General features: G+C 38.0%; 1 protein-coding gene across 3 annotated transcripts in view; it reads left to right on the top strand.

Moving 5' to 3' along the window:
• npy2rl (neuropeptide Y receptor Y2, like) overlaps positions 1 to 12,717 on the top strand; it is an 89,401-nt gene extending 76,684 nt beyond the window's left edge. For all 3 annotated transcript variants that reach the window (XM_026163166.1, XM_026163167.1, XM_026163168.1), the window contains exons 5-6: positions 4,016 to 4,169; positions 4,820 to 12,717. In XM_026163166.1, coding sequence (XP_026018951.1) covers positions 4,016 to 4,169; positions 4,820 to 5,404 — 739 coding nt within the window. In that variant the 3' untranslated portion in view covers positions 5,405 to 12,717. The remainder of the gene's footprint in view (positions 1 to 4,015; positions 4,170 to 4,819) is intronic.
• The last annotated feature ends 557 nt before the right edge of the window (positions 12,718 to 13,274 follow it).

Here is a 13,274-nt window from a genome sequence, read left to right as displayed (position 1 = left end):
TTTTAACTCTTTAAAGCCTGAACCATGAAATCATTGTCTGTAAAGGGTTAAGCACTGAAATGTTGCTTGCATGAACTGGTGGATAAACCATTACAGACATCTAAAAACTATAATATAGATTTATTTATTTTTGGTAATGGCCAACACTTGTTAATTAAGAGCAACTGTGGCACCAATCTTGCTATACGTGGTGGTGTATATGTATACACATGTTAGGATGTTCCTGTGGCTGTCATCAGTATCTACAGGCAACAGGCCATTATGCTTATTTTCTCTCCACCACCTGTCCAAAGATTGCAAACAGACGAACGAATCTCTCCTCTGCATGTAAAGCAGATTTTCATTTGCTTATTTGTTTTTTGGGCAGATGGTTCCTGACAAACAAATTTACAAAAGATCACTTTTCAAGATCCAAGCATCTGTGCTCTTTGTTTTTTTTTTCTTTTGTTTGTTTTTTTGAGAAAACATCAAGAGAGTCAAATCAACCTCATTTAGTCAGTCTACAGACTTGTTTGATGCACTTTAGTGTCCACTCTTCTGATTTGAATATGATATTGCTTTAAAACTTTGCTCTCCTTCTACAGCCCTACGGTTCTGTTAGCAAAGATTCAAGCTGCAAGAGTAGCTCTCCATGATTTATCAAACACTTGGCCTGGCAGCTCTTAGCAGCTCCTCAGTTCATCTTCTGTATGAAACAAGACTAGTTTGCGTAAAGCCAGGTTACCTGTGATTGGCTGCCCCCTTGTGCGCTTAAGATGACCATATAAGGGAGTACTTGTACATACTCTGACCTCATTATTTCAAACTTTGACTATGAGCCTCCACCCCAGTAACAATATATATACATATGACAGAAAATAGCTACCTTAACCCTTTAAAACCGGTCGGAGCGGGTACGCTCAGTTTTGTGTAACTATTTTTAAATCCCTGTAGATCCGGAACCAGTTAAGATAGCACAATAATTCTTTTGTATATGAAACTGGAGGAGTTGTACTTACATTTTATGTCATCAGCTTGTCCTAAGTCACAGTTTCCTTCCACATATAGCTTTGCAAAAACAGCATAAAAAGCATTTGCAGCAACAAAAACATAATATTCCAGAAACACGCTTTGCCGATTCGATCAGCTGTTCGTAACACTTCCTACTTTGGAATAGACGTCAGCGCGAACTATAGTGTGTCCACCATGACCTGGCCAAAACCGGAAGTGATGTCATTTTTGTGGAAAATGTAGTTGTTGTTTTTTTGTTTTTTTTACCTTCGGGACCTTATAAGCCTGCACTGGTGTTGCTTGACTTCATGCTTGTCTGAATAGTTTCTAGGATGCTTAGAACTCAAATTGCCGGAAATAGTTTATTTTGATGCAAATGCTGTTTTTTTTTCCCCGCAAATTTGCATTATAATATTTATTTTTGTTTTTCCAGCAGTATATAAAAATTGGTGTATCTCAAAAACAAAACTATGAAGACACTAAAAATACATTTCCTGTTGTTAGAAACTATTTTGTGCAACTTTTTTGTATTTACAGTTTTGCGGGACAAACCTCTTTAATTTCTTTACCTACAAATATATGTAAAAAAAAACAAAAACAAAAACGATTTTTAATTTTTTGTAGTTTATTGCAGTTTGTTGCAATTAATGTAGTTATTATAGACTTAACGCATACATATTATTAAAGTTTGGGCTATAATGGTTGTATTCATGTATACTTGGGAGCAACTTGAAATGCTCCCAAAAATGTCACTGCAGCATGTAAAAATATAAAGATAACTCTGGCGGACTTGGTTCTATGGTAGGTCTTAAAGGGTTAAAGAAAACGTTTCCTCTACATGGTGAATGATGACCAACTAGACCAACTTTATTTAAAGGCTGTATGAATAAGGGTGTTAAATTTGCTGAAAGTACAAATGTGTCTGGCGTCCTTCTTTAGTTAAAACTAACTCACCATGTAAATTAATGTAGTATTGTTCAAAGAGAAATTTCTGAGTTCATGCTCTGTGCTTCAGCAGTATTTAATTAAACTTAATTAAATGTGATGTGCCCACAGAGTTCTTTCTTCTACCCACGCTACATTAAAGCTGTAACTTTAATGTAACTTTCATTATGTTTCATGCTGGATGTGCCAAAGCACAAAGCCCAAACAAAACCTCAGTGTCAGGATGCCTCAGCTGTAAACTTCATCCATAATGATTTCATGTTACACCCTGTTTTTGTTTTCTCTATCAGCAGGGATTGTAAAAGCTAAAATACGTTTTACCAGAAGTTTTTTATAATTTAATCTGGGCAGCAATAAACAGATGGCTGCCAAAATCACCACAGAGACCCACTAGACTTGTGCTGAGTATGTGAAACCACTGTACTCACTGGAGGCTTGATCAAGAAACTTGAGAGTCAGAGTAATGAGTTTCATTCTTTTATCCTTAAGTTTTTTCTTAAGTGTTAAGAGTTTCTTATTGACTTCCATATTCAGTAGATTAGAAAAGAGCCTCAGTTGTAACCAGCAAAACAAACACATTTGGAAATATGAGTTTTTTGCAATGCGGCTTACATTAATTGGTGAGTGGCCTTCACTACTGGCTTGTTGGGTGTTTTTTATGTTCATGAGTGTTGCTGATTTGACCACAAACGGAAAGATTTGCAGCATTGATTCTGGCTGTAAAGAAGGACTTGATCTTGGCCTACAAAAAAACTGCACAAACAATGCACCCAGTTTAGGGTTGGTGTTGCATGTTTTAGCTACTTGCTAGATGAGCCTGCTGAGAATTTTTCTTTGTCATCTTTGTTTACGCAGATTGTACATTACAGTCAGCATGACTTCCAAACTCACATATATGCTTACTTTTGTGGGGTTTCATTTTAAGTTTCCTCTAATATCAGCGGTCCCCAACCTCTGTTGTGCCACGGACCGGTTTATGTCCGACAATTTTCACGGACCGGTCTTTAAGGTGTCGCGGATAAATACAACAAAATAGAACCGGTACCAAAAAATATATATATCTTTTTAACACATGGGAAAAGACCAAGGGAAACCGAGTTAACGATAAAAACGATCAAAAACATAACGATAAAAACCCTGAAAACTATAAATTTTACACCCGAGCCTCAACTCTCGTGGCCTGGTACCAAACGACTCAAGGACCTGTACCGGTCCATGTCCCGGGGGTTGGGGACCGCTACTCTAAGGTAGTGTCAACCACACAAAAAGTGTTTATTGCTATACGATGATCGTTGTTCTATCTGAGCAGTGTCGCTGCATAATTTTCTATCTTGGGTCTTGCACTTTGGCCAGCTTCAAAATGAGACTTTACTGACTAATGGGTGACATTATGGTGAGATTAAATCCATCTTTTATATTTCTAATCAATTTATTGTGGCCTCTTTTCATGGTCATTCAATCCATGAAAGGTTTGTGTAAATGCACTGATTAATTCAGAAATAGGGAAAATCCTGACAAAAGGCCTGAGAGATCCATTTGGCCTTTCAGCTGATCCATCTACTGTTCGTTTATTGTAAGGAAGGGAAAAAGGGAAAGAACAAAGCTGAGGTATGCCAAATTACATTAAAAAAATGACTGAAAATTACTGGCAACAGGTCTCATGGAGTGATGATTCTGAATTTGAAGCTTTTGGTTCAAATCATCATCTTTATAAAACAGAGGAGGTCAGGAGCAGCAGTCAGTGTCTACAGCCATCTGTAAAACACAGTGGAGACTGTCGTTTGGGGCTGCTGTGTTGGGGATATGGTGAGAATTGATCAACTTTTGAATGCAGAAGGTTACTGTCAGATTTTGAAAACTTGTAAAAATAGCTACAAATGTTCCCCCTGAAAAGTAAGATTTTCTGAATAAAGTGTGACAAAACTTCCTGGTAATAACTAATGCAATCTAAAAATCAGGAAACTGATATAATATCAGTGGTTTTCTGTGTCCTGACCTGTTGAAAAAGAAACTATAAAGTGCGCCTCGTGAACATTTCAAGTTTATATAAATATTTGGTATGCACCAATTTGCATTTCAGGTGTATCGTGTACCACCTGGAGACCAGGATGCGTAAGGACGTGTGTTTTACAGTGATAGCATTGACATGGGTGCTGAGTGCCATCCTGGCTAGCCCTCTTGCCATCTTCAGAGAGTACGGCTCTTTCACACTGGAGCCTGGACATACCATACAGGTATATGCAGTCACACACCTACAACACCATGTTTCTGAATCAAATATTTGTACAGATCGGCCCCCTCACTTCCCTCCTCATTCTTTCCCTTTGATCTTCCTGGTGCTGCTCACATCCCTCACGTTGCCTCCTCTTTTATCTCATCCTTCTTTCCTTCTTTTCTTTCCTTACATCCATTCTTCTCCAAACTCTTGTTTCCCACCTTATTCCTATTGTTCATAATCCCAGCCTCTCCAGTCACTGCAATCAAATGTAAACTATGTCAAAATTCTGATCTAGTCGCCAAAAGAATCCAATTTTTTAGTAACTTTTCTAAAGCTTTTGATCATATATCACATAATCTTGATTACCTTTGGATTGGAGCAAACATTGACTTGCCATTTTGTATGGACTTCTCATCTATTGGGAATACCCAAAGGGAAAAGAAAAAAAAAACATTGCGCAGAAAAACTGTAATGGCAAAATGTGACTTCATTTTTAATGTTACATCTTCTAGTTTCTGGAGATTTGCCTTTTTAACCATGTTGCTAAAATTAAATCCAGTGACCTGTGGGATATTAAGAGGCTAACCTAACCATGGTATTTAAAGTGTACCTTCATGTAACACAGACTAAACTCAACCAAACATCCCATTCTGTCCTCTGTCATAGGCGTGTATGGAGAAATGGCCCGGGACAAACACAGATGGCACCATCTACAGCATCTCCATGCTTATCCTGCAGTATTTCCTCCCCCTGTCCATCATTTCCTTTGCCTACGCCCGCATCTGGTCCAAATTGCGTGGTCATGTCAGTCCAGCAGAGAGTGGTGTCAACAGCAGCGTCGCCTCCGAACGCCACCGCCGACGCCGCAAAACCACCAAGATGCTGGTGACCATGGTGGTGGTGTTTGCCGTGAGCTGGCTTCCCTTCCACGCCTTCCAGCTGGCCACCGATATTGACAGCGCGGTGCTGGACATGCGGGACTTCCGCCTGCTCTACACCGTCTTCCACGTGATTGCCATGTGCTCCACCTTTGCAAACCCACTACTTTACGGCTGGATGAACCGCAACTACCGCGCTGCCTTTCTCGCTGTCTTTAAATGTCGCAGTGGCGGCGAGAGGGAAAGGGGTGGCCGACTGGACAGCATTCATCCCGCTGGGGGAGGGGCAGGAGGGGGAGGCAGAAGGGCAAAGAAGATAGTCCTTGAAACGCAGGATGTGGTGTCTACATGCCTCAACGCCACTGATGTGTGAGATGCCGAAGAGGGATGGAGGAGAGGAAGACATGGAAGAGAAAGGAAGGAAAAGAATATTCTTTTGTCTCCCAGAGGACAAAAGATTACACATGGAGACAGAAGAAAAGAAGACCTAAAGATGTGTGAGAAAATAGAAACGGCACGAGTGAGAGGGAGCCAATGGGGGGGATTAAAGAGCCCAAATATAGAGGAGAAGGCGGGGATGATTGGGGATTAGAAGAGGAAGAATGACAGGAGAAACGATGAGGAGCTGCTGAATGACTCAAAGTCTTCTTAAACAACTGAAACTGCATCTTTCTGAGGACATGACCTTGCTGTGATGGAAAATTCCCACACTGTAAAGACATGCTTTGAGGGTGAAATTGTGTTTGAAGGATCTGTGACACTTAAAAAAAGCGGGCAGGCCTGTATGGAGAACAGATTAAGTAGGCACATTTTTATGGACAAAAAAAAAATTACCAAAAGAAATGGAGTTTAAAATCTAGTCAGCACAGGGCTTTTTCTCCATCTTCAATCCACAGATGAAACATGTAACTCAAAAATATAATTCACAGTGGTTTACAAATGTGCTCTCTTACAGAAAGCGTATGAATTTTTAGGCCACTGTTAAATCGATTAAAAGAAAAGCTGGGGGGGATACAATTTGGATGCATGATGCAAGCTTGAGAAATTTCAAACACTGTTATGAAAATGTGCATTTGCTGTGGATTATCTGAAAATAAGCCAGATTGGAGGAATGCAAAACAGAAAACACAGAGGTGGGCAAGAAGTAGATGTGGTCAAATTATTCATATTAGAAGGTAGATGCTTTGTTGCTATTTTTAATTTTTTTTAATTGGCGGAGAATAGAGAGCAAGGGAATCTGAGACAAGGGCCGAAGCTGTAACTGTGATAAAAGGATCAGTAGGAGAAAAAGACAAGAGTTAAATGTGGGATAATGAGGCAACATAAAAAACAAGGTATTTCAAATGAACTGTATCCAATTTAGAAAGAAACATCAGAGAAAGGATCCCTACTTTCAAGCTAACACACGAATGTTTGAATAAAATGAAAACTTGAGTGATTTACTTCCTTTTCTTTGATCACTTTATCACCTTACTGAAGCCATAAATTTATCACATTGCAATTTTTCCAGTTATACAGACACAAAGACCAGGTCGTTATTTTACGCTTCTAATATTAATCTTATTTTATTCATCTTTGCTCAGTATACCAAGTCTTTTTTATTGAAACTCAATTACAGATGGAAGAAATATCATTAAAATATGATTGGCTACATTAAAGCAAAACTCATTAGGTAGATATGCCATTTTTCAATAACTTTAATGGATGCTTTGAATTCCAAATAACTTCCACAAGTGAATAGTTTATTCATAGACTTTTACATGGATTTAGGGCACTACGTTTGCCCTCCACCATGAATTTCTTTTTTAAAAGAAATTGTCACTTATACTGTTAAAATATGATCTTGATTCCTGAGTTCATAGCGCCACTGAATGTTTTGTGAGAAATCTTGTCAACCCTTCCAAACACAGTCTTACGGCAGTTTGTGAACTAGTCATGACTAGTAGTCTATTAATTCATATTTCTGTGCACAAATCAGCTAACTGAACCCTCCCTGTCTTTCTGTTCTCACAAAGTCCTCATTTGCAGACTGTAGCTATACCTTGCCTATGAAGTCATGCCATCTGGGATGAGTTCCAGTCCACAGACATTAAAAAAGATGGAAGCTTCTGGAAATGAAAATTGAAATCATTTACCAAATTTACCCTGTATCTACTTAGATTTTGTAGCTTTGGATTCCAACCAAACAAAACTACCAAACTTCAACCAAATGGTGGCTTAGGCTAAATGTAATGCTGTGTTCACCATAAAGTCACATGAAACCTCACCAAGAGGTACCACATCTGTACATTTAAAAAAGTTTTCAAATTAAATTCAAATTACAAATTTGAAAGCCTTACAGCTGAGATTGCCTCATAGACTCTGGATTAGCCTGATGAAGTACAAACCAGAGCTAAATGATTCAACTTCTCTTTTATATGAAGACAAAACATAAAATGGGCTTTAAGTGAGCAAAGTCATAGACCCTCCTGATATCTTACTTACTGATGTTACAGTAACTTCTTTCTAGCACTCCATTACACTCTAGCTTTTGTTTGTCAGGCCACAATTCACCTTGAGTTTGGTGTTACCACACCACTGGGAATAGGGCTACATCATTCCAAGAGGCAGAGGCTGGCCTACGCAATCCTGCATCAACTCCCTAGATAGACATTATGCCTCTACACTATCAACAAGCACCTGACCTGTCCTTGCGATTCATCATAGAGCCAAAATATCCAGAGCTGTCAGCAGACTGAGTTCACTTTAATTCTAAAGGCTCCAACAACATTAACCTTTGTTCAGGCCTTCCTAAATAGGGTTAAACCCAAGAATTCCCAAATCCTAGGAACAACTAATCCACATCTTTTTACATTGAACATTTCAAGCATTGGTTTTCAGTCTGACTGGAAGTAAACACTGATCTCAGCCATCTGGAAATTGTGGGAAAACGGCGACCCACTGCTTGGTCTGCTGGAGGTGGTCTTTAATATTCCATGCTTAAAATGAGCATCTTGAGAAGACTGTGGTTCCACTGGTGGAATATAAATAAAATTTCACTTAAGTGAACCTAGTAAAGCTGCAATAGATTATTTGAACAGATGTTTAGAAAAAGCAAACACATGGAAAATCATAACACAATTGTCATTGCTGGAGTCAAAATGAGCTAAAAAGAATCGCAGCTGATTAAAACCAAGGGCAGAAGCATACACAATAAAGTCAGAAAATGAATGTACTGCAATGATAATGCCCTTTCATCCAAATGCCAGTGAACTGCTTGCAATGCTTTGTCCCACTCGACTTCCTTTGACCCACCAAACTGCCAATCAAATTGTTTACTGCAGTCGGCCCTGTTTCCTCTCTCTGCTCCTTATGTACTGGGATTCATTCAGGTCACACAGCTAAGTTCCCTAAAACTCAACTGTTGTTGTTCAAAAGTTCCACAGAATCTGGTAACCATCCATCCATTTCTAACATATTCGTCTTCTATCCAGGTAGAAAGTAGCAGGGTGTTTATAATTAAACATGATTAAAATAATATACTTTAACGGTTAAAAATCTTCTCTTCATTCAATCAACGGCTTCAGTGCCTTCCTTCGAAGACCTATGCCATAGGAATAGACAGGAAGTTCCTCCAGCAAGATGAAACAGTTGGGAAGAGCAGGTAGTTAAAAATATCGGGCCTCAATCAGACAGTCCTTTGGATCAGCCCCCCCCCCTTGGGGTCACCAGGAAAAAAATTGTGTTCCCTGATGGGTTGGTGAGTGGATGCTGCCTATCGCTACATGAAACTGGTTGCAAATATCTATTTAGTGTTCCATCAAAAAAACTCATTTGGCATTGGTTCCTAGCAAATTACGATGGTTATCTGTGGTTTGCACTGAAGATGCTAGCTTGTCTGTGTACACTCAGCACTTCCCAAGTAGTAAGGAAATTATGAAAGGCAGGACTTGAAGCACAGTTTCTATGGGAATGTAGACCGCACACATTTTCCATAAAGGTTGCACCTTTTGAAACAAGTTAAAACCTTTAAACTTCTTGGTAAGGTTTAGTAATAAACAATCTTCGCAATTAACTTATGGAGTTAAAAACTTTAACTTAGTACGGTTTCAAAAGAACTCCTTAGCGGTTCGTTTATGGTGTGAACGTGATGTGACCCCAATCCAAACCAACTACCAAGTTTAAGTTAAAAAAACATCCCGTAACCATGCATGCTTTGTATTCTCAATGGGAAATCAACTACTGGCAATATATATGACAACTTATAATGGCCACCTGTTATATTGACAACATTCAAATCAGGTGGTCTGCTTCTGTTGACCTAATATGGTGGGCTTAGTGTTAGTAAGATATGTCTAAATAATGAATAAGCATAAATAAGCATAATGAGCACATCCCTCATGCTGATCCAGTCTTGCACTATCCCTTTTCTCTTGCCCTTAAGTATCCCACTATGTGCCTTGACAGCTTGTTGTAGAAAAGAATCAATGTGTTTCTGGTCTGGGTTAAGTAACATAAATAAAAGGCTAAACTTACTATTTTTGGAAGGTAGGAATATTTCCCACAAGTAATATCAACATTTCGTATGTGTTTCCACACATAATGTTTGCTCTTAATTTTCTGTTAATTATGAACTAATTAGTTCCTTTGTTCAAATTGTTATTACCAAAGGTTGTTTCTTTAAGTCTAAAATTTAATTGCCTAATTGTAATTCCAACTCTCAGGTTTCCCCTGGCAGGAGTTTCATCAACATACCAATTTGGTGCAGCTGGCTGATTGAAAAACGACCTGCACAAGGTGAATACATATCAGAGATAGAGATGTGAAAGAAAACGAATCAAAAGTAGACACAATTTCATTCTGTTTCAAAAACTGCAGATAAGCTCCTTTTTTTGGAGGGGGGGCTGAGCCTTGGTGTTCCTGACATCTATGCCTCTTTAAATCCTTCGATTAGAGGATCCTTTCTCTCTGAGCTGCATCACTGCTTCACCCGACCAGCAATCCCACAATCCCTCTGTTCCCTCCCACTGAACTGGTTTCTCTCTGTCCTCGTTTCAGCTCCTCATCTGTCTCTTTTCCTCCTATGAATGCATGCATTAAGCAGCTAGAAATGTACAAAAAGTATATGAAATATGTCAGTGTTCTTTTGATAAGTCTAAGTGCTTAGACACAAAAACAAAAAAATTATGCCTGCAAATTTATGTGTCAAAACTAACAGTTTAGAAATGACAGATTTAATTTTTAAAAAATGACCTAAATTATTTAATTATATTTGTAAACAGTAGCAATTTTTAACCATAATGTGCTTTATTTAAATGACAGACTTCTGACTTAAAGTCGTTGGGATGAATTTTCATTGCTATTATACTTACGTGGACATATAAAGCGGTTCAGAAGGGTAGGTTGAAGATACATGGTTTGCTCAGACTCCCCAGATCCCCAAATGAGCTATGTGTAAACATCAACATCCACTCTTGTCCACAGAGTGCTACCCCGAAACATCTTTGTCTTGGTGAACTGCTCCCTCATCTCAAAGTCATTGGATGTTTTTCAACGAGGTATTTGGTTGGATGCCTGAAATAAGTTTCAGTTATGTCCATTTAGTTTTGTTTTGTTTTTCAACAACATATGTAAGAACATTGGCCATGCCCTAAAAAAGTGCTAACAATTGGCTAAGTGCAACTACATTTCGTCATAAGATCCAAAGTAATGCTCAATTACAGTTTTCCCAACAAAAGAAATTATCCTCAGAGCAATCCACTGGGAAACTTTATTGGGTAAGCCGGGGTTATGAACAGAGAATTAGCATTTATTATTATCAGAATACTTTTAGGGTTGCACTGATATGTAAGGCAGAGGAAACGCAAAAAGAAGAAAAGCAACCATAAATCACTTTTTACAACTCACTGATTGTATTCCTTTTTGTAATTTTGGTAATTGTAACTTTCAAGTTAACACATTATTCAAATTTTTTAACCAACCTTTACCCCTCCTTTGGAGGCATTTTAAAAGGTTGGGTTTAAACAACACCCTCACAATGTTAAATATATTGAAAAGCTAACTTTTGCCCTTTCTGAGTCTGAGGAACTCCCACTGATTCCAATATATTACTCAGCATGTTGAAAATTTTAAACAAATGGCTAACCACTATATTCCATTATGAAATACGCATCATTTCCTGAAGATTTTACGTGGACTTATGCATCCTCCCAATATAAATCTTCCAATTATAGCTAGACATTTTTTAAATTCCACAAATGTAGCTATATCTCATCCATCTAGCCATCTATCTGTCTTTTGCTTATTCAGTTCAGACCTTAGAATCTTGAAAAATGAAGGCAATTGGACTTCTTTAAGTTGCATTCTTTATTTAAGCTCATAAGATTAGCATTACTTGGATGATCGAGAACCTAAACACACATTTCCAGGTCAGTGTCATGGTCTAGCTTGGGCCTATTCTGATACCATCTGTCTTTATTTCCCAGTGAACAACATTAAAAGATGAACTGAAGAATAATAAAACTTGCCCCTACTTTATTACCCAATGAAATCAGCTGTTTCATTCAGTCCCATTGCTCACATATGTATAAAAGCAAGCACCTAGCCATGCAGTCTGCCTTTAAAAACATTCGTCAGTTGTTCTGAAGGGTTCACTGAACTTGAGCGTGGTAATTTAGCAGGATATCACTGTTGCAACAACTTCATGAAATTTCTTAAAACTCTTAGTTATTCCACAACAGCGTCTGGACCAATAAAGTTACATGTCCACTAAGCCTCTTCTGCTACAGTATTGGACTCCTGATTTATCTTCCTCAAATGACCAACTAAGACCAAACAGAGTATCTTAATAAAGGTAAGCCTGGATGTTATTAACATTGCTAGAAAGATACAAAAGGAGATGGGCCAATTGTTTCCAATTGTTTCCATTTTCTCCAGAGTTCTCAATTCATGAGATGTAAGTCTTTTGACTCATATGAATTCTAAACACTGTCTATTAGTTTTTCAAATGGTCCAAAGTCTCCACAACTGTTTCTATGAAAAAATACAATAAAACCATCAGTGGAAAAAACTGTAGATGTGGCAAATACCATGGTACCATAGCTTAAAAATTCCTTTGAAATTAATCCAAAAATAAGATATGAATAGATTTAACCTGCCAATAGGGAGTTTTCTGTTAGAACATAATGTCTTCAAACAAAATTCACTACGGGAGTCATGGTTTACTTCTTCAATGTGTTTTCGGGTTTTTTGCCAACATTATTGTTCCATTAACTGTTATCTTGGGCAAAAATATTTTTCTTTTGTACTGCTTAAAAAAAATATATATATGACTTTTCCCTTTCACTGAGTTTCAAAGGCCAAATTTAAACAAATTAAAAATGAAATACTTTCATAAACCTCTGCTTTAAATGCTTCTGGTGATTAAATGGGCTGTCTTTTCTGTTTGTTTGTTTGCTTGTCTTATAAGAAAAGAGTTGAACAGATATTTAGCTCCTTACAGGTTATATTGTGCCAGTTTGTGACAGAAGGCCACAGATGCTACTCGACCTTTATCAAATATGAATGTAAACTGCTTTGTAACATGGCTGTAATGTTGTATATTCTATAACTCTGTGTAAATATTGACTGTGTGAACGACTGTAACCAAGCACAAACTGTTGGCCTTTAACAGTGTCCAACAACAGATGTACTATTCTCAAGCACAAACGTGCCTCTGGACTCCTTCTGTGTGTCTGTGTCCTTTTATAACTAAAAACTGGAACTTACATACATCAAAAGTAGAATTTTTTATATCTCCAAGGTTATCTTGCAACCTCCAACAAACGAGCACCAAAAATTGTTCATAAACTGCATTTATTTTCTGAGATAATCCAAGCCCCTTCTTCTTTACATTTCATAAAGGCTCACCAAAGTTAGACAATAGAAGACAATGGAGGAAGAAAAAGAAACATGCCTGGACTAATTAGTTTCAATATCAGCTGCAACAGTCATGGCAGCGTCAAAATTTGGCACTAACAATATGAAAGCATGGATCCATCCAGATTTGTATCAACGTGAGTGGTGGTGTAATGGTGTGTGGAATATTTTCTTAGCACACTTTTACTAGTAATTTTGCATTTATCACAGTATATCTGAGTATTGTCCATCCTTTTATGACCACAATGTGCCCGTTTCCTTATGGCTGTTTCTAGCAGGATAAGCTCAACATGTCATAATGCTCAGATCATCTCAAATGGGTTGCTTGAGCATGACAATGAATTTAC

The sequence above is a fragment of the Astatotilapia calliptera genome, chromosome 3 (genome assembly GCF_900246225.1).
Source record: "Astatotilapia calliptera chromosome 3, fAstCal1.2, whole genome shotgun sequence".
NCBI classification, from domain to species: Eukaryota; Metazoa; Chordata; class Actinopteri; order Cichliformes; family Cichlidae; genus Astatotilapia; species Astatotilapia calliptera.
The sequence above is the reverse complement of the archived record's forward strand: the minus strand, read 5'-3'. Positions and strand labels throughout refer to the sequence as shown.